The sequence below is a fragment of the Histomonas meleagridis genome (genome assembly GCF_020186115.1).
Source record: "Histomonas meleagridis strain 2922-C6/04-10x chromosome Unknown contig_32, whole genome shotgun sequence".
NCBI classification, from domain to species: domain Eukaryota; phylum Parabasalia; order Tritrichomonadida; family Dientamoebidae; genus Histomonas; species Histomonas meleagridis.
In genome coordinates, this window is record NW_027150863.1 from 121,374 (window position 1) to 143,453 (window position 22,080).

The following is a 22,080-nucleotide window of genomic DNA, read 5'->3' on the forward strand; positions in this document are numbered from 1 at the left end:
ATCAATTGTAACTTCATTCACTTCTCTGTTGAATATCTCAATATATGAGTTCCTGGTACTATTTGGAGAAGAAATTTCGTTGATCATAGGTGTAAGGGAAAATTAAAATGAATTTGACTGTGGCTGTCGTTTTTAACGGTCATTCTTTTAAGAAAAATTGGCGGTTAATTTGTGAAAGGTTATTCTTTTTGTGGAGAAAATAATCGATGGATTCAAAAAGTTTGACTTGACTTCACCTTTAATTTTTTTGTTCAAACTTGATAAAATTAGTTGTGATTATCAAGTTGAATGATATTTTTAGAATGCCTTCGATATGTATATTTCAGTTTTGTTCGTAATATTAAGAAAATATTAGGAATTGCAGGAAATGTTGTTGATGAAAGATAATTTCCAACAAAATAATATATTGAAAAAGTTGATTTACGACATCACAATTTTTTTTGACATTACCAAAAGTGAAAAATTGAAGCAAATGTTGGCAGGCGGTTTGGGTTACGCTGGGTTTAACGGTCGATTTGTTCGTTAGTTTATGTTTGATCCCCAATCAATTCCCCTTACAGATGATGGGCTCCTTACTAAAAAAATCTTAAAAGAAGGAACAGGACCTCAACCGAAAGATGGAGATCGAGTGCGAGTTCATTATGAAGGAAGATTAAATTCCAATAATAAAAAATTTGAAAGTACCAGAGCTACAGAGAAACCATTTGAATTTACTATTGGCCAACGCGTTATTACAGGATGGAGCATTGGTGTTAAATCCATGAAAGTTGGTGAAATATCACTTTTTAGAGTTGATCCTAAATATGGTTATGGAAATCTTGGAAAACAACCAGATATTCCACCAGATGCAACTCTTATTTTTGAAATAGAATTACTTGAAATTCTTGTTGGACCAACAAAACAAGAATTAGCAGTTGCTAAAGCTACAGATGAATGTGAACAAGGAAACGTTGCTTTTCGAGAGGGCCGTCTTGAAGATGCAATTAATTTATATTCACAAGGTCGTCTTACTCTTCTATTTGAAGGAAAAGATGATAGTGATCCAAGTTATTTTTCGGATGCTTATGCACAAATTAAGCTTCGCTTAAACCGAAATCTTTCCGTTAGTTATGCCAAATCAGGTGATTATGAACAATCATTGCATTATGCTCAAGAAGTTCTTGATTTTGTTCCAAACGATCTAAAAATGTTAGTGAGGAAAATAGATGCGGAAATTCATCTTCACAAAATCGTCGATGCAAGACAAACATTAACAAAAGCTATGGGATACTCGCATAATGATCCTGCATTGAGAACATTTCGTGAACAAATAGAAAAATTGGAAAAAGAAGATAGAATAAGAAGAGATCAAACTTTCAAAATGATGACTAAAAAGGAATAAATCTGTTGAATTATAAAAATTATTGTCATATGTATAAATTAAGATTAAAATTGTTAGAAATTCATCTGAAAAAAAAAATAAATTGTTTGTTTCTTTTTGAGAATAAAAAATTCTTTGAAATCGATGAATAAATTTTCAATTTAAATAAATAACATATTTATGGTTTCGGTTCGAGATACTGATAATTGCCTGACTTGACTTCACCAGCTTGAGCTTCAAATTCCCAAATTGCTTTACGTCTATCAACAAGATTGCCCTTCGTGGCATAAGTTACTTGTATTGTCTGCCCATAAAGCTCTGAAAGATGCATATTATCAACTGCGGCAGCTGCATCTCCTTCTTCTTCAAATTCAACGAGACATGTTGATTTAGGTTTATCAATACGAACATCATTAATTTCACCAAAAATTAGAAACGCGTTCCATATTGCATCGCGAGTTGCTTCTGGATGAATATTTTGAACAAACAAAGTCCTTCTGTCAACCATTTTTTTTCGCCTTGGTCAACCGGCACGATAGAATCGTTCTAACCGTATAAGTGATCGTTTAAATGCACCTTCATCATAAATTTGAATTTAAGAAAAAAAAAATATTTAGTTTACCTTGTGGCATCAACATACTAGAAATAGGTCCCTATAGTTTTGAAGAAATTGCAAGGTTTAAAAAATTTCTGATTAATACATACATTCTACACATATAATAAGAAGAAACAAAAAGTGTTTATTTTTTATTAGGATGCAAAATTGATTTGTGGTCGTTTTTTGTTCGAATATCTTATGTAACATTATTTTGTTTAGTTTTGAATTTAAATCGTGTGTTTTTTTTAAACTTTGTGATAAACATGAAAAATTGAAAATAAATTATATTATAATATTGTTGGAGCACGTAGAAGATTTGTATTCATTTTTATATATGCTTAATGAATCTTAGCATTTGATTCAGGAAATGAAAAATTAATGTAATAAAATTTGGGTCACCCAATGTCCTTTAGTTTTGCATGAATATATAAAAATATAGTTATAGCGATTATCGATGCTATTATTGATAATTGAAAGTCTTTTGTGATGGCGCCATTTTTGGGGTGCCCTAATGGCCAAAAGAATGAGAAAGAAAAACGAACATAAAAAATTCGATATATCTGATTTTAATTATATAGACAGTGGAAATGCTTCAGGGATTTCACTAAGTGAATACACACAGATGTGTTTATTTGCAAATTCAAATCCATCGACAATTTCCTATACTATTTCTGGGAAGAAAAATACAAATTATATAGAACAATATTCATCATATCTTAAGTTTGCAAAAGAACATTCAGATAATCGGGCAATACAAACTATTTTATTTCCTTTATTCTGTCATATTGTAATGAAATTTCATCAAGAAGATGAAAATCAATCAATTGATGCATTTGTTCAAGAATTTTTAAGCTCAGTCCCAGAAGAGTTTCAAAACGAAACACAGAGTTTTTTAAATTTTAATGATGATACCACATATAGAAAGCTTTCAGGTCTTTTTTCAACACAACGATTTATTGTCAGTGCCGATGACAATTCAGCCGAACTATTAAACAAATTTATTAATTCACCAAATAATTCACAACTTCGAAATCTTATCATAGACTCCATAATTCTTGATCCTATCATCAATCCCATCCCTGACAAAGAAGTATTTCAAAAGTATTCGTTAGAAACACCCACTCAAAATTTCAACATTTTACATTCCCATCTTCCCTCATCCACTAATGCTGTTATTTCTCCGACTTCTGTTTATTCAGTGTATGACGAATCAAGTGTATTACGTATTAACCTTGAAACCCAAACACATGAAACACTTTATGATCATCCATCGATCATTACATCACTAAGTGTTTCTTCCACCAATGAAATTCTTCTTTCGACTGACATCGAAGGGAACTTTACTGTTTTTTCCGACCATAATCAAGCTCATTTATCATTACATTGTATTCCAATTTGGTGTTCAAGCTTTGCGCCACAAGGCGGCTGCTTTTTGATTGGCACAGACGACTATTCGATTCGCTTATATGACACGCGCACGTTGCGTTTGCATCGAGTGTTGTGTGGCCATGATTCGGCAATCACTGAAGTTGGATTTCATCCAAACTGTTCATTAATCGGATCGATTGCAGTTGATCCAGCAGTCCGAATTTGGGATTTAAGGGAAGCCGAAACTGTTCGAATATTCATTGGCAATAAATCGAAGAATTCGGCATTGACATTCTCTCACAATGGGAAATACATTGCATTTTTCGATGGATTCTTTATTAAAGTGAAAGATATTGGAACAGGTAAAAAAGTGGCAAAAAGAGCATTCGCAGAAAAAGTCGTGTATCTCCTGTTCTCTATGGATTCCGAATTCATTTATGTGGTGGATAAGTTCGGTGCAATATACACATATGATTTCAACGCGAAAAATGAAATTAATTTGGTATATGGTGTGGGAGAAAGAGTTATATATTGCGACTATAAAACATCTGGAATAATTAGAATCGTAACATCAGATTAAGCTTTTTTAAATATGTAATAAAATTTAAGTAAAATAGATTGTGTTAAAAATTTTTCATGAAAAAGTCTGTGTTTAATGAACTCAAATGCTTTCAAGTCGTTAATATAAAAAATATAAGCAAAATAATATATTATATTGAGAAGTATTATTACCAAGCATTATAATATTATTTGGAAAATTCCAACAATATACAGTTATCTTCATATGATATATTTCATATTAAATTTATTGAGATTGGTTCGGATGATGAAGTTTGACAAAGTTTTATAAGAGTTGTTTATGATAAAAATTTCAATAATGTGATGAATTTAACTAAAATTCTAAACACACTTTTACATAAAAAATTATTGTATTAAGTCGTAATGTCACTTTTACGATAGAGATACGATAGAATTTTTTGAACACCCTAAATCTGATTATATTCTTTTGACCTAAAATAATATATAAACTCTGTTCTTTTTACATTTATGGAACTGCTTTTCTGAAATTATTATAATTCTTCTTATGCCTCTGAAAATTTATGAATTATATATTCAACAAAGAATGTTCTTTATATTAAGTAAATTTATCTATTTGTATGGCTATGGAGTTGTCACTTTTATTTTGGAATGAAGAGATCGCTATCTGAAATTTTTCTTCAAGTCGCTTCGTACCTATCAAATTTACTAGCACTCCGGGTAATTTGTTATTGCTTTTGATGTGCAAAATTTGTTCATTTGTTAATTTTAGAATTTTTATCTCCCCACTCATTTTGTTTCAAGGTTACTTTTATGTAAAGTAATTAATAAAAATCGAATATTTTACTCGACATAAACACGATAGAGGACGTTAAAAACAACCATTTTTGAGTGAATTTTATCAATTTTGTGCGATCCCGCTATTTTCTTCACAAAAAACTCGGTTGTTAGCTGACTTTTATCTCAAAAAATGAATGGATGGCGTTTATTTTAACCTCTTGCTTTTAACGTTCAAAAGCCAGTCAAATGGCCTGCGACAATTGCTGTTTTCGATTCTTTTGCGGGAAATGTTGCGCAATTTGTTGGATTTTTATTGGCATTTGGGCTTTCTTCTTCTTAGGAATTCTTTCAATTCTTTTCATGATTGATAAACAAGGAAATATAGGACATTTCAAGCATGACTCAAAAGAAAATGCAAAAGTTTGTTTCGCTGCTTGGATAGTTTATGTTATTTTAACAATATTTTGCGCTTTTAATCTATATTATCGTACTAAAAATCCATTCCCAGAAAAGAAAGATGATGAAACAAAGAAGACATACTCAACCATTACTCCAACACGTGACACTCCACTTCTTTCGGAATATAAAAAAGAAAAATGATATTTGCAATTTCCTATAGGAATTGTTCAGGAAAGAAACTGAAATGTGATGTGAAATAAACATTTTATTTTTTAATACACCAAAATAACATTTTTGTTCGAGAATATTTCTTTATTAATCCAAAAAATGATGCGCCAATATTCAATGAATCCAATTGGATTCTGATGGTGTATTTATAATAAAAAGATTTCCAAATTTAGCAAAATGAATTATTAAAATATTTGAAATTAACAAATTCAGCATAGTGACATTTGAATTTTTCAAATTCAAAAGCATATAAGGAAAAACGAGAATTGTTGTGCTTGTTATTTTTGTTCTTTTGAAATAGCAAGTTATGGAATTTCATTAATTTTTTTGTTTGTATCTCTCGATATCATTCTTAGAGAGTTCCGTTCTATTTCATTTCCCATGTTCACATTAATTTGTATCAGAGTAATTTCATATGAATTGAATCATTTTATATCATTATAATTTTTTTTAAGAATCTATGTTTTAATCGAATTTAAATGTTTTGGTGAAACTTTTTCCAAATTTTGTATTTTAAACAAGGTCATTATCATTAAATGTTTGATCAATTAACACATTTTTTGTTGGGGATAAAAATAAAACCTTCATGGATTATTTTTACATACATTTAATTGAAATTTAGTATCTGAAATCACATGGATAGTTGAGAATACTGTGTAAATCAATACTGTGTTACTGATAGAATCAAAGATTTTTATGGCGAAATAACGAAAGATGTTAATAATCCAACCATTTTCTTATGTGCTAATAAGTGTTATTTAACCGTTGGTAATGAAGTAACGCATGAAGAGGGAGTTAAAATGGCCCGGGAAATACATGCTGTAGAATACATCAAAACAAGTGCTTTAACAGGCGTAGGCGTCGATGTGTTATTTGAATAGATTATCGAAAAGTGCTATACTGCGAAAGAAAATGAAATCAAAAATCCTCAACCTGCGAATAATGTGAATCAGGAAAACAAAAATAGAAAATGCGAAATTGCATAGCTATTGGTATGTAAAAATTCTTATTAGTCAAAGTTTTATTTTTTTTTTAAACAATCTAATTTTTTCATATTAAAGTGAATTCCGTATTATCCATATTATCCATAAAACACCTTTTACTTATATACATTTTTAGTGATTTACGATTTGTGAATTCTTAAATTATAATATGAATGGGGTATATTTATTTATTATGAGAAACTCATTTCGAAATTATCCCTTAGTGGACTCGACATCATAAAATAAGAATCACTTTTAATAACAACACTTAAAAAAGTCAAAAATATTAATTTATTTATTTTCTTATTGAAATTATCCAACTAAAAAATGTTATCTTTAGAATCCAATTATTTCCTTTAACTCCATTAACTTGTCCACAGTCATATTATACAAACTCTTTGTTGACTGTTCGTTACAAGCTGCCGGAGTTGCGAATATTACTCTATACTCACATTGACTCATCTCAACAGTACTCAACAACTTATTCTCACTCCAACACATAAGAACAACATCAGATTTTCTTCCTCTTCCTGTCTGCCAGCAATATTGGCCATTTTCATATTTCATTGTTCCGTTTTCATAACTATGGAAGTTGCCGAGTTTCGTATGATCTTGTTCAATGTAATTCATGAAGCGCATCTTAACATTCCCATTTGTAAATTCTTTATCATAAAGCGTGTAGAATTGCGGCGAAACTCCTTTCTCATACACTTTCCCTTTGTCATTAAGGTCACGTTCTTCGCGTTCAAGATCTTGTAAACGTGAACGAAGTGCTGATATTTGCTTGTCGTATTGACGTGTAAGCTCGTTCTCTGGTGTTGGAACATCGGCAGAGTCAATAAAGAACGTGATTTGCCAAAGCTTGATAAGGAAATCACGGAACGAAAAAGATTTCGTGTTTGGCGCTGTTGTTGTTACTTCGCTTTCTTTTGGCTTTTCATTGTTTTGCTCATTTGGTTCTTCTGTAACTTCTTCTGTAGCTTCTTCATCATTAGTTTCGGTTTGCTCACTTTCTTCTTCTGTGGCTTCTTCACTTTCGTTTTTGTTTTCATTTTCTTCTTCGTCTGTCACTTTTTCGGATTTGGTTTCAGTTTGTTCACTTTCGTCTTCAGTAACTTCTGTTTGTTCACTTCCTTCTTCTGAATATGCGTTTTCTTCGTCTGAACTGTAATCTTCGTTATGTGGTTCTTCTTCATCATCTTCATCAGGACTGTCTGAATTATCGGAGGTTGGAGCAGGTGGTGGGGTTTGAGGTACTTGTTCTTTTTTAAGAGTTTCAAGTTGTTGTATTTGAGATCTAAGTAATGAGATTTTGGATTGAATGGACTCTTTTTGCTTAAGATGTGAAGATTCTTGACTTTCTCCTTTTGCTTTAAGTTTGTTTGATTCCTTGATACCGCGGTTATATGAATCTGTTAATTCTTTGAGTAATTTTTGTCTTTCAGCTTCAAGGCTAGAACACGTATTGGAACAGTTAGCATGAGGATTGTGAAGTTCATCTGATCCATCACAACAATCACATAATCCATCATTAACACTCCATCTTGAGATATAATATGGAATATACCCATCATTTTGACAATAAAAATTTGGTAAATTTCCTTCTTGTGTTTCTGGTTCATCTGATCCATCGTCACAATCTCTGTAGTTATCATTTAGCTTGGAAAGTGGAATTACCTTTGAATTATCAAAGCATGTGAAAGTACCTTTGTTTTCATCAATCGCTAAATTATATTTTTGTTGTAAATCTTGATCAATTCCATGAATTGCAATCGAAAAAACAAATGATTCCAACAAAACCAAAAGCATTTGTTTGGTCTCATAAAAGTGACAGGGATGTTTCCTATTTGTTCAGATACAAAATAACATCGCTTATTTCGCATAAAGCTTTAAAAAAAATTAGAGATAAAAAAACAAGTTTTTGAAGTGTGCTATATAACTAACAACAAAATTTATTAACAAACAATTTATGAGATTAAGAAACAATATTTTTCTTCCGATAAGAAAAGCCTCTCCATGTTTTTTGGATTACCACAGCTGCTTCCTGTAATTTTATATCTTTTCTTGAAAGATATTTAATTCTTTCTTTTTCTCTTTTGATTGAATGCTTGAAATTACTGATCTGTGTTCTAACTGTTGTTTCTGATAAGTCGTTTTCCCCATGAATATTTTGATTTCCTTCTTTTGATTGGGTTATAGTATTTCGAAGTTTTTCCAAATCACGATGGTCATGATAAGCTCGAAGCTTCAATTTCAAAATAATCATGCGCCTTTCTTGTGATAATGCCACACTTGTTAATGTTTTATTCTCTGCTAAAAGGTCTTTCTTTTGAACATGATTTTGCTTATTAGCAACTGGTTTGTAAATATCTTGAGAAAATAAATTTAGCCTTGTTTCACATTGAGAAATATTGAACATTCTTTGGTTTATTCTTTTTGAAATTTCATCAAGATCTTGAATTAATTCTTGATAAAAATCATTTCTGGATTTTTCACTTGTTTCAGAATCTTGAATGTTATCAATTGTCAGTTTTAGCCTTCTGTTTTCTTTTTCAAGCTGTTTAATGGTTTCTTGATATCTTTCAATTTGCTTGGATGAATGTCCTCTTTTATCTGCACGTGTTATATAAGTGCCCTGTGACTTAGACTTTATGGTGGACATTTGCCGTATAACTGGGGATTTGCTAAAGGCCGAAGATTGTAACATTTTCGTTAGATTTTTCTTGACGGTTAGAAGAAATGAGGTTTATTGTTATTTCAAATTATTTTAATTTATAGAGGAGTATGAAAAGCATACGACCTTAATAGGAAAGTTCATTCAGATAATTAAATTAGGAAAAGTCTATATTTATATGTGTTTTGATACCACATTTTTAAAATAAGAATAATAAAAAAATGATAATATTGAATAAGTTTAATGGATAAAGTAATTGTTCTGATCGACTAAGAAGACCTGGTACATCAGAAGGTAGATGTTCTTACACTTGGCTGTTCAATTTTGCATAGATAACTTGACGTTTGTGATTGTTGTGATAGATTTAATTATGATTCAGAGTTGTTTTTATTATTTATTTATATTACTAAATATGTATAAGGGAAAGGCTATTAAAAATAAAGTTTCTATTCACACATATTCCAAATATATCAAAATGAAAATTTGTCTTATGGTTAGATAACCTAAATCCCACAAACATAGCTATAAATCAAATTTTTTAATCTAAAGATAAAGGGTGAAGAAAATTAATTTATACTTTATGAGTCATTTAAACATATTTAGATAGTATACAAAAACGATATTATTTTTAGATAAAAATATATAATATAATTATAGAAAAGCAGGATAATCGATTTTACTATGATGCTCTTGAATGGATTTTTTAAATAGTTTATTTTCGGCTTTATCCGTTTAGAATGCAGGCCGGGGGCTTTGAGAAAGAAATCAGTGTTCTTCGAGCCGAGCGTCAAAAAGCAATCAAGGAAAACAATTTTGCAAAAACTAGAGAGATAGATGAAAGTATTAAATTCCTTAAAAATCAAGCAAGCAATTCTCAAGCAGCAAATAAACAAAGCCGGAAAAATTTATATGAATTTATCAAGCAAGAAACACTAGATGAGGCTCGCCATCTATCAAGCGAATGTACACAAAAAGTTTATCAGATCAGATCAAATTATAATGCCAAAAAAATTCAATCACAGGCACTTCATTCTGCTGACCTAATTCAGTTATCAGCAGAGCTCGCAAGAAATCTGGAACTTTGCGCCAAAAGAGGAATTCCAAAATGTAATGCCCTATTATTAGAAGCCCAGGCTCAAGTATCATTCTCTAATTATGAACTTGCCGAGGAGATCGTGCAAGAATCAAATCAACAAAAAGCTATTAAGCTTAGAGATCTTCAGAATGAAATACAAAATAGATATGAAGAAAAGAAGAAAATTTTAAATTCTAAATTTGAAGAAAACACAAAAATTCAGATCGAAAAACTTCAGAAAGATATTGAATCCGTTCATCTACAATTTAACAGAAATATTGCTGTTATGAAGCAAAAATTAATTTCGCAATCTGCTAGACATAAAGTATCAATTACAAAAGAGGAAATCGACAAAATGTTTGAAAACATTAAAATTGAAGACAACTATGAAAACGATCAAAAAGAAAACAAAACATTGAAAAGAAATATGGTCGGGTCCCCTAAAAGGTCCGTCCGTTCAAGAAGCTCGAAAGAAACAAGCTCCAACCTATCCACATAACAAATAATTTTTAGTAAAATATTTCTGATTTAAATTCTACCAAATTAATCTATTATACATGTTTAACCAATTTTTTGCAAATTAAATATTAAATTACGATAAACTTTTTTCATGTGCTGAAGGATATTCTTATTGCCCTTTGGGTTGGTAATAAAATTTGGGTGATTACTTTTCATTTTTACGAATTACAAAAAATTGGTTATTGTATCTCAAGCCCAAAAAATCGACCTTTTGACCAAAGAGTCGGAGGACGTGCTTGATGTTAGTCGTGATATATGGAAACAACAAATTTTTGAAGTTGATAAATTTTTTTTGGAAATGATTAAAAGAGAAATTTCACCAATTACTTTCTTTCAAGAACTATTTGGATTCCCATTCCCAGCATTTGACATTGATTTTCTTAATATATTTATTTCATATTTCATAAATCATTATAATGAGTCACATTTATTTATTGAATCCATAATCCCTAACAACGCACAAGCTCTCATCTCACTTCATATATTTGGTATACTCGGGAAAATAATTCCAATATCCTTTAAGTGGATTCGACAAATCATCCAAAATACAGGAGAACCTGGCATGACATCATTTTTAGATGACATTGGGATTCGTCCTTTAATTGCCAATTCATACAACCGAAAATTCATTGATGAAATCACAAATATTATTTTTGATTTATCGAAAATTAACGCCGAATTATTATGTAATTCACTATACAATGAGCCGGAATTTATTGAACTTATTTATAATGTCTTTAATAGCAATGACTCATTCGTCATTTCAAATCTCATGAAATCATTCCGAAACATTTTCAAATTTTCTCCACAACTATGTCACGACTTAGGCATCCCATTAATTAAGTATTCATATGCCATTTTTAGTGGTGAAGATTCAGATCTTAAAACGAGTTTTTCATCTGCATTTTTATATTTAATTAATTTTTTAAGCGATGAAAACATCAATGAATTTCTTTTTATTGCAACTTTATCATTTCAAAGTAATATCGAAAATGTGATTATTACTGGAATTAGGATTTCTAAAGCAATTGCAAAATTTAGTAATTGTAATTCATTAGATTTAATATTCGGAGAACTCGAAGAGAAAAACATTATAAATATAATTGTTGAAATTGCTTCAAACGGAAGTTATAAAATAAAAAAAGAAGCTATAAGTGCAATTGCTGTTTTTTGTACAACATTTCCTTTTAATTATTTAGAAACATTAAAAAGTTATAATATAATTAATGTTATTACGGAAGATAATATTTTCGATGAAAGTTTCGCTGTTTCTATTTTCCAAATTATTCGATTTTATATTTCTTTTGATGTTAAAAATGAAGATGAAATGAATATAATTATATTAGCACTTGAATCTCTTAAGGATCATCCATCTATCGAACTATATGAAGAATCGCAAGCATTACTTAATATGCTTTGTCAAAATAGTTAAGAAGAAGATTAAAATGATTGAGAAATATCTTAAAACATTTTCAAAAAACAACAACAAATACAACTTATACCAATAAGGCAATACATAAAAATTAATCAAAAATTGTTCTTGGGTTCAAATAACTTACTAAGAATTTTTTTTCAATACTTTGATAGTTTTCAAAAATGAATGTCTCAAACTGACATAATACAAAATGGAATTTTGTCGTTTTAGTGTTACAAAAATTACAACTTTTTCAATGATTTTGGCGGGAAAATTGAGCCAAAAAAGGCGCCAAAACTTGGTTCACTAAAATGCCTGAAAAAGCAGAGAAAGAACAAGCCAAAAAGGAAGAAAAGGAAGAAAAATCAAAGGTTGAAAAGAAACCAAAAAACACAGTAACTAAGAAAACACGAACAAAGAAAACTACCACTGATACAAAGAAGAAATCAGTTAAAAAAGTTGTCACAAAGAAGTCAACAACAAAGAAATCAACCACCAAAAAGGAAGCCACAAAGAAGATGGTCAAGAAGGCTACAAAGCCAGCTAAACGAGAAACCAAGAAAAATGTTGATAAGAAAACAAAGAAGGTAACTAAGAAGGATACCAAAACAAAGAAGGAAAAGAAGACAACTAAGAAGGCAGCTGTCTCTCGCGATATGGGACTTTATAGTCGCTGGGTATCAGAAGCTATCTTTAATCTTATGACAGACGATAATAAGTATATTAGTTTTATTAAGGTTAAACAGTATCTAACTGACTATATGGACGAAGGATTACCCCAATTCATTCCAAAGAGAACGAAGAAAACACTTGAATCTCTTAAGGAAAAGAAGCTTTTAAAAGCAAAGAAAGGTTCATACGCATTCACAGCACTCGGCTTAAAGACTATTGCACCAGAGAAGACAGTAAAGAGGAAGAAGATTGTCAGACAAGAGAAAAAAGAAAAGAAGAAAGTTGTAAAAGCAAAAGAACCTGTACAAAAAGAAATCGTTACACAATCTGGTCGTGTTTCAAAGAAAATCAGTTACGAATAAACCAGTTTAATCATTTACAAATTATATTTTTAAATTAAAAATAAACTTCATGTGAAGCAATAAAAAATGATTCTAAATTTCTTTTAAATACAAAAATTAAAAAAGATATGATCTAATAGATGCAAGGAATGATCTAATATCTCCATTTTGGTTAAGTATATTTTCTAGTTCTCCTTTTTTGTGTGCAATTGCTGGTGGAGCTTCGGTTATTCGATAATAATTATTTTCATCTTTTGAAATTATGATTTGTTGGTTTGATTCTGTAAAAGTAATACGAATGCCCTTTCCTTCTATGTTGAATATAATACCGTACAGTACTTGATATGCATTCAATTCATCTTGAATCGAATTAATACCTTCTTCTGTTTTGTTTTGCTCTTGAATTAAACGCTGCTTTTTGGTTTTCAAAAGGAAGATTTTGTTTTCCAGATAGTCAAAATCTTTTGGAATTATTTCTATTTCTTTTTTGATTTGATTTTGTTCTTGTTGAATAGCTTTGGCCGTCTCGAGATTGATTTGTTCTTGTGTCTTTATTTGATTGATTTCCTTGATTATCTTGTTTTGCATATCTTGATTTTCTTTTATTTTCATAGCATGATCAGATTTAACTTGTTGCGCCTCTTTTTTCGTTTGATGGATTATTTCCACTTGTTTTGCATACCACTTATCGAAGTTTTTCCTTGTTTTTTCTATATTCTGTAGAATTTCTTCAATATTTTTTTGGATATCCATTTTCGATTTTTTAAACGTACTTTACTGCCAATGAATTATTTACGAAAAAGTGATAAAGATGTAAACAACAACTTAAGAACTAAAATACCTCAAATTAATTTTAATCCAAGAACTTTGAATCATATACATTATCATTGACATAATTATCTAATTACAATTCCTAACTCCGAAATAATTATGTGCAGAAAAGTGATATAATTTGCTTCTTAAGATCTATTAGATTCCATTAATGTTATTGCATCAGTTACATTTTCATTAGCATAATTTATAAACATTTACAAATGCATTAAACCATTTCGCGTTGCAAATTTCACATTTCATGAGTTTATTTATTTAAGTTTCGCAGTTTCGATTCTTTCTCACGGCTCTTGTGATGATTCTTTTTTCGTTTTCTTTGCGCTAAACACGATCAGCACAATGATTACAGCCAATATTACCACAGCAGAGCATGCGATTCCAGCTATAGCTCCTACGCTTAAGAATATTCTCTTATCGCTAGCGCTGTAACCACTTTGTTGTTCGTCACCGCCGAAGTCATCTCCGTAGTCATATTGCACTGAGTTATCTGGGAATGTTAAGTCTACTTCCTGTCCATTGTATGCTGATATTGCCGCCGTGTTAATACTTCCGAGTATTGGGTCAAGTGCACGTGCTTGCGAAGGTAACACAGAAGTCATTGCTTTGACAATGAATGGCTTAGATGGGACAGACATGAAATTGGAGATATCATTTACAGATTGAACGAGATTCGATGGAACTTCAATACCAACTGCTGAGATATCATTTAATGTAATGCTTTGTTGTATTGCATTTGATTGTAATTGAAGTGATACATTATAAATATATGGAAGTGGTAATACATGATAAATAGATACATTAGCTGATGGTAAAAATACTATGCAATCAATGATGTTTGGAAGTGATAAACATGCAGCATTAGAAATATTAGTTAATGTAGCTGAGATATCACAAAATGTATTTGGTATTGCACTAAAGACATCATTAATGGTTCCATTCATAAGAATTCGTTGAAGTGGTGGTATTAATAAGAATAATGCTTCATCAAGATATGGATTAATTGGATCAAGTAATTGAGAAATAGTAAAATCATGTTGCAATAATGTGAATACGTTGATGATCTTTTCAGAGATGAATTGATATAAGTTGTCAAGATACCATCGCTCAAAGAAGGTCTGAAGACTTTGTGTATAAAACACAATGTTGGTGCTGATGGACTTGATGAACATATCAATGACACTTCCGAGTGGAAATGATTGACCACCAAACTCAATCGTGGTGTTCATGTTATTAATAATTACTTCATTGACTGTTTGCGTTTGCAATTGTGTTATAAGTCCATAAATGACATAAATTGTTTCAGGAGAAATGTTGAGTACATTAAGCAGGTTGATTAATGGTGTTTGTGCAAAAAATGGTAATGTTAACATTTGAAGCATATCTTTGAATTCATCTTCGTTTATCATTGTTGTGTTTAGTAACTGTGATATCATTTGAATTATTGGGTAATCAAACACAGATGCGTTGCGATCTGTAATTTGATATATTGTTCCACAGATTGCAGCTGCAATATTTGGCCCAATGTCATTTCCGAATAAAGAAGTAAGGGAAAGAAGACTTAAGATGTTTGTTGATAATGAGAATGTGCTCAAGCTTTGGTTAATCATTCGAAGTGCATTACTGATCATGATGAGTGTTTGATTTTGTGAATACTGCGCATAATATGAAAAGGCATCAATGACATTATACTCAGCTGATGTGCACATCTCAATTAACTTAAGGGCAAAGTTGACTTCAGTTTCATTGCAGCCAAAGCCAAGAAGAAGGGATTTGATGTTGGGGTGCCCCGTGGCAAATGCTTGGGCAATTGGAATGATGTAATAGTTAGAAATGAATTCAATCTCTGTAGTATTTATATTAATTGAGAAAGTCGCAAGGAAATTGTATAAAGTCACAAGATGAGTATTGTTATACAATGTAACAGCTAAGTCCTCAAGGTAGTGCATTCTTCCTGCAATTGGAGAGTTCTCAATGTCGGCGGCTTTAGATAGTGGACCGCGAACAAGATCATAAACATTAAGGAATGTAGTGTTGAATAAGTCGATGAGATCGCTGACCCAGTTAACACCAGTTATGACAGGCATTAGGATGTTGGTGATTGACATGTTTTGATCATTATAAGCTGAGGTTAAACTAAGAAGAGAACCATAAAAGCTTTGATAGTTTTCGACATACGAGCTGCCTCCAAGTGCTTGATATACTTCTGTCCATGATGTTTGACTTGATTTTAGTATTTTGATCAATACAGGATATACTTGTGAAATATAAACTGTATCAAGATTAACTGATTCGAGAATTTGTTGTAATGAAAAATGGTAGGTTGATAAAGTGGCGTTTAATTGGCCTAGAAGTGATAAATCCCAATTCATTAGACCGAATATATCATATGCAACAGAAAATATTCCAGGCATTACAGGCTGAAGAGCATCCTGTAATAATGATATGTCTATGGTACCAGTAATTGAATCTGGAAACATTGGTAAAATGAGCGATAAAGGAGAATCTATATTAACGAGAGATGAAACATCAAATGTAGGTGAAATTATGGAAGTAAAGTTTTCAATACATTGTTGAAAATTAGTCAATCCAGTCGCATTGAAGAATTCACCAACAGTGTATCCGCCGTTGATTAATTTAGAAATTACTTCTATTATGTTCACAGGCTGTGATGAAACATTTGCACACAGAAGCGCAAAAACAAGAAACATCCAAGCTCAAAAATGAAACCGAAATCTTTGCTCAAACATTTGCTATTGAAAAAGCTTTATCACCCTCGCAAAAATTATAATTATCCGTTATTTATCGTTGTAACGAAAAAATAAAATATCATGGCGTTTAAATGTGATTGATCATAATTCTAAAAATAATATTATCAAACTTACATTTTATTATAATATTCTACAAAATAATTGACAGTTATATTTTATATTTGGAAATATTTTTATTTTATATTGTTGGGCCCACATCCTATCCACTTTTTCATATAAAGTGTGGGATTGCTTAAACTGTATTGAATTTTCAACCAACGATAATTTCAATTTAGGTGGTCGAACTATGTTCTGAATTTCGGTATTTTGGTGCTTCCAACGATAAAACAAGAAAAAAAAGATTAACAATTTCTGAATTAACAATTTTCTTTCACTGTGCCCTGAACATTTAATGTTTTTTTGGTTTAAAATGTTATAAGTTCATTTTCGATATTTATACATATAATAAAAATTTTCGAATGTATATAAAATAACAAGGCACCTAACTGTGTATTAAATTTCTTCGTTATAATATATAGAAATTGATACACCGCACATTTAATGATGAAGTTATACATATTTTTTTGTAGAACGATAAATAAAGTTCACAATATCAACTTTTTGACCAAAAGAAATGGACGATGGCCTAAATGAGGCTGCTCAGACAAATGAAACAGAAGAAAGTAATCCCCCCATCATATCAGCTCTTATTCCTGCACATCAGCCTGTTAATACAGACCCACCTACTAATCTTGAAATCGAAGCAAGTAAAAGATTATTAAAATTTCTTCAAAAAACATGTTATGAAACACAAGAGCGCTCTGAACAACGCGCTGTTGTATTACAAGAACTTCAAGAAATTGCAAATGAGTTTACTCGTCAAACATGTATCAAGCTCGGACTTCCTACAGAAATTGACGGTTCACCAGTTCAATCACAGCTTTTCCACTTTGGTTCATATCGTCTTGGTGTATGTAATCAAAACTCAGATATTGATGTTTTATGTATCACTCCACGTTATGTTAATCGTACACATTTTTTTAGTATTTTTTATGATCTTTTATCGTCATCACCGAAAGTCCAAGATATTCAAAAGATCGAAGGAGCCTTTGTTCCAATTATTACCATGACCTTTGATACCGTAGATATTGATCTTTCATTTGCGCATGTTGACATGGACAATGTTCCAGGTGACATTGATTTATCAGATGATACTCTTTTAAATAATCTTGATCAACAAGCTGTCAATTCAATTAATGGCGTTCGTACTAATGATATGATGCTTGAACTTGTACCCAACAAACAAGCGTTTCGTATCCTCCTTCGCTTCATCCGACTTTGGTCTCGCTCACGCGCGATCTATGGGAACGTCTACGGTTATTTGGGGGGTGTCAACTGTGCACTTTTATCGGCGTTTATTATTGAGCGATATCCTGAAGCAGCGCCAGCCACATTAATCTCTATGTTTTTTTATGAGTTATCTGAGTGGAAGTGGCCACGTCCCATTTACATTAACACTCCTAACATTGGCTTACTTCCATCATGGGATGCCTCCACATCAAATGATTTAATGCCGATCATAACTCCTGCATATCCATGTATTAATAGTCTTCGTAGTGCTACCAAATCAACACGAATGCGAATGACTGAAGAATTTAAGCGCGGCTTTAAAATCACAAACTCTATCATCATGAAAGGTAAAAAATGGAGTTTATTGATTGCGCCGTCGAATTTCTTTACTAAATATAAATGGTATTTACAAATAAAAATATCAGCGGATACTAAAGAACGATTTTTAGCTTGGGAAGGAGTAGTCGAATCGCGGATTAAGAAGTTGTCGATATTATTAGAAGAAAATGATAAAATCGAATACGCAGCTACTTACCCAAAGGCGTTCGAAACACCTGGCGCAGATGGAAAAGAATTCGCTGGTTCTTTCTTCATCGCAATGGGTTTCAAGAAGTTGCCTCATGGCGAAACTGTTAACATTGATGAACAGACTAAGAACTTCTTAAGGGATTTGAACCTGGTTAAAGAAAAACATCCCCAAATGTTAACGGTCCCCGTGGTAATACAAAGAAAAGATATACCTTTGTTCGTGTTCCCTGATGGAAAAAGACCAGAAGTAAAGAAGCCAAAAACTAAGAAAAAATAGCGGTTAATGTAAAATGTTTATAAAGTACTCAAAATGTTTTTTCAAAAATGCATACGTTTATTTTACGAGAAAAAGAATTCGATTTACTTTCAGAAATAGGAATGAATTCATATAAATAATTAATAAAAAATAAAAATGGAAATTAATATTATGTATTAGGTCTTATCTTTCTTATCGAAAAAAAGTGAAAATTGATTAAAACATATTAATTACAAAAATCAGATATAATGACGCCAAAAAAGATTTTTAAGTTAAGAAAAAAATGATAAGTATAAGTCTTGATATTTGTTTTATTTCATGATTTGTTTTTTATAAAATTTTATAAAATGACTGATTTAAAAATTCAGAATATTTGTCATTTTGTGAATAAAGAAATTGACATAATTATTAAAATATTCCAAAAATTTTGATGATTCATGAGCATTGAAATAGATAATAAAATTATACAGTATCTAAAAACATTACAAGAAATAACATGGAATTTAAATGAAGAAAATATCATAGAATCTATTGAATCAATTACAAATTTGATTGATACAAATTACCCACTTTCTTTTAATTTACTTCTTAGTAATTTATTATATTTTTCATTTTCACATACTATGAATAATTATGAAATATATTTTAATTTCTTAAAATTATTTGAACAAAAAGGAGGGATTAAAATCATCGAAGCATTTACGAAATTTCTTCTTCTTGTTTGGGAAAATGAATCATTTTATCTTTTAGAAAAAATGCTTGAACAAAATTTTATTGATTCCAAAATTGTTGGGAATTCTATTTTAATGCGTTCATTATATTTTGCACATCGTTTATCAGATACAGATATTAATAAATTAAAATGTAGTGAATTTAGTAATAAATTTTTTAGGAAAATTAATGAACTTAAAGAAGATAATTGGAAGCTTCATAAAGAATATGTTTATAATGGAATTAATCCAAATGAAATTGCACAAATAATTCGGAATGATAAAATTGAAAAACTTCAAGATTTAACATCACAACAGAACTTTGCATTTAATCAAAGAATTGAGCCATCACTTTATGAACGATGTTCATTTATAAATCAGAATAATGTAACATTAATTGATTATGCTGCATTTTTTGGCGCAATTAATTGTTTTAAATTCTTAATGTTAAATGGATCTAACATGAAAAACACTGGTAAATATGCTGTTGCTGGTGGAAATGTCGAAATATTTCATTTATGTGAACAAAATAATTCATCTTTTGATGGTTCTTATGAAGCGGCAATTGAATTCCATCGAAATAAAATATTTCATTATCTTTATGAAAATCAAATTGCCGAATTAAATTTAATTGAATTAGGTGAAAAATGTGTTTTATACCATAACTATAAAGTTCTTTCTTTTTTGGAAAAAGAAAAATTTAAAATAAGTTATTCAATTATGAATAAATCAGCAAGAATTGGTAACTTATATTTAATTAAATATTTTCTTGAAGGAAATAAGCCTCCAAAAGATATTCTTGTTTCTGCAACTAAATCAGAAAATATTGAACTTGTTAAATTTGTTCTTGAACAAAACGGTATCGATATTGATGCTAAAGATATTTTTTGATTTTGTTTAATGTTTTTCTGTATAATTTTCGATTTGATAATAATTTTTGGAATTTTTTCATTTTGTTTGATACAGCATTAATTTTCGCATCTGAAGTGGGTAATAAAGAAATAGTTAAATTACTTCTTGATCAAAATGGAATTGATATTAATGCTAAAAATATTTATTTGTTTTGTTTAAAATTTGTTTTAATGATTTTGGATTTCAAAATAATATTTGGAATTTTTTCATTTTATGTGAAACGGCACTTATGAAAGCTTCTAGAAATGGGAAAACAGAAATAGTTAAATTACTTCTTGAACAAGAAGAAATAGAGGTAAATGCTGAAGATATTTATTTAGATTATTTAGGTTTTATTTTGGTGATTTATTATTAAAAAGTAATTTTCGGAATTTATTCAAAGAATTTGCAACAGCATTAATAAAAGCATCTCAAAATGGAAATGTCGATGTTATAAAATTACTTATCACAAAAGAAGGAATTGATATAAATGCAAAGAATATATATTTTATTTATTTAGAATTTATCTTATTGGTTTATGGTTTTAATTGAAGATTTGGAATATGTTTAATTTATTTGAAACAGCATTTATGTATGCATCTGCAAATGGCTATCAAGAAATCATCAGATTACTGAGTTCTTTTCAAAACTCAAACCAATAATTTAATAAAATATTATTTATGTAATGTTTATTAAAATTTTTTATTGTGAAAAATTATCAAACACAAATAACAACAAAAAGTTTTCATAATATATATATATATATATATATATATAAATAAACTACGTCTTAAAAATCTAATTCACTTGGTTAAAAGCAAATGAAGAAATGAACATTTTAGAAATATTCAAGTTTGTTTTCCATAAAACTTAAAAAATATCAAAGATTGCTAATCAAAAACTTATAATGTAAACAATTTTTGCTTCCAAAATATTTGTTCCATTTTTTTAAAAAAAAATTATTAAATATCTTATAAATATAACCCAAAAAATTTATTTTATCATTTGAAAAAACTTATTCTCTACCAAATGAAATTATTTTCGTTTTTCTCATATTAAAAAAAATTATTAAATATTTGTTTTACTTATTCGAAATTACTTGGAATATGTGTTATTATGATCTGTGGCACTGGTTTGTTTGCATTAAAGTCTGCAGTAATAGCTTGTGCAACTTGCTGTGGTAAATTTGTAATAACAGAAAGTGAAATTCCGTATTCGAGGAGTTCATATATGTGATCTCTTTTCATTCCATTATTACTAACAGGAGGAACGTCAGCATATTTTTTACTCATTCCAAACATATGGAAATGAGGTATGTTTGTTTGAGGCTTTTGTTCTTGTTCTGGATTAATAAATTCATTTGGATCAACAGAAAAATCAGTATTTGGTTCATTTTGAGTTTCTTCTTCTTTATGTTCTTCTTCTTGATTAAGTAATGTTTGAGCGTCATCATCAAAAATAGGTTTTTTATTGCGTTCAAATTGAGTTTCATTACGAAGAACCCCAACTAGAAACCATTTGGGCATAGCATCTACCATTCCTTGGTGATAGTTTCTTTTGATCAATTCTTTTTGAATAAGTTCAACTGGAAGAGACATTAAATCATTGATTCCATCTTTAACACTTTCATCTTTTTTAAAGTCTTCGATTGGAATAGGTTTCTTTGGTTTTGTTTTCTTTTGGGTTGTTGACGTTTTGGTAGTTGAAGTTGCTTTCTTTCTTGGCATTTGGAATTTTGACCAAATATCGATTGAATATATTGCCAAAAGTGAAGTTGGCTTCTTTGGGTATTAACGTTCTCCAAGGAGTGCCCCATTAA

At 30.0% G+C, this 22,080-nt stretch overlaps 8 protein-coding genes across 8 annotated transcripts; 4 read left to right on the forward strand and 4 right to left on the reverse strand.

The window, feature by feature from the left end:
* Nucleotides 1-529: 529 nt before the first annotated feature.
* GO595_005089 (peptidylprolyl isomerase) lies at nt 530-1,381 on the forward strand (the record flags this gene model as incomplete). Its single annotated transcript, XM_067918293.1, has 1 exon — nt 530-1,381. The coding sequence occupies one exon, from the start codon at nt 530-532 to the stop codon at nt 1,379-1,381; it is 852 nt and encodes a 283-aa protein (XP_067774639.1).
* Nucleotides 1,382-1,538: 157 nt separating this feature from the next.
* On the reverse strand, nt 1,539-1,868 carry GO595_005090 (putative peptidyl-prolyl cis-trans isomerase E; the record flags this gene model as incomplete). Its single annotated transcript, XM_067918294.1, has 1 exon — nt 1,539-1,868. The coding sequence occupies one exon, from the start codon at nt 1,866-1,868 to the stop codon at nt 1,539-1,541; it is 330 nt and encodes a 109-aa protein (XP_067774640.1).
* An 880-nt stretch (nt 1,869-2,748) lies between these two features.
* Nucleotides 2,749-3,906, forward strand: GO595_005091 (transcription initiation factor TFIID subunit 5; the record flags this gene model as incomplete). The annotated part of the gene is made up of 1 exon (XM_067918295.1): nt 2,749-3,906. The coding sequence occupies one exon, from the start codon at nt 2,749-2,751 to the stop codon at nt 3,904-3,906; it is 1,158 nt and encodes a 385-aa protein (XP_067774641.1).
* A 2,683-nt stretch (nt 3,907-6,589) lies between these two features.
* On the reverse strand, nt 6,590-8,062 carry GO595_005092 (glucosidase 2 subunit beta; the record flags this gene model as incomplete). The annotated part of the gene is made up of 1 exon (XM_067918296.1): nt 6,590-8,062. The coding sequence occupies one exon, from the start codon at nt 8,060-8,062 to the stop codon at nt 6,590-6,592; it is 1,473 nt and encodes a 490-aa protein (XP_067774642.1).
* Nucleotides 8,063-12,246: 4,184 nt separating this feature from the next.
* Nucleotides 12,247-12,969, forward strand: GO595_005093 (linker histone H1 and H5 family protein; the record flags this gene model as incomplete). The annotated part of the gene is made up of 1 exon (XM_067918297.1): nt 12,247-12,969. One exon carries the CDS (start codon nt 12,247-12,249, stop codon nt 12,967-12,969), a length of 723 nt encoding a protein of 240 aa, XP_067774643.1.
* Nucleotides 12,970-14,060: 1,091 nt separating this feature from the next.
* Nucleotides 14,061-16,487, reverse strand: GO595_005094 (uncharacterized protein; the record flags this gene model as incomplete). The annotated part of the gene is made up of 1 exon (XM_067918298.1): nt 14,061-16,487. One exon carries the CDS (start codon nt 16,485-16,487, stop codon nt 14,061-14,063), a length of 2,427 nt encoding a protein of 808 aa, XP_067774644.1.
* Nucleotides 16,488-17,160: 673 nt separating this feature from the next.
* GO595_005095 (Poly(A) polymerase beta) lies at nt 17,161-18,681 on the forward strand (the record flags this gene model as incomplete). Its single annotated transcript, XM_067918301.1, has 1 exon — nt 17,161-18,681. One exon carries the CDS (start codon nt 17,161-17,163, stop codon nt 18,679-18,681), a length of 1,521 nt encoding a protein of 506 aa, XP_067774645.1.
* A 2,665-nt stretch (nt 18,682-21,346) lies between these two features.
* Nucleotides 21,347-21,988, reverse strand: GO595_005096 (uncharacterized protein; the record flags this gene model as incomplete). The annotated part of the gene is made up of 1 exon (XM_067918302.1): nt 21,347-21,988. The coding sequence occupies one exon, from the start codon at nt 21,986-21,988 to the stop codon at nt 21,347-21,349; it is 642 nt and encodes a 213-aa protein (XP_067774646.1).
* Nucleotides 21,989-22,080: the final 92 nt, after the last annotated feature.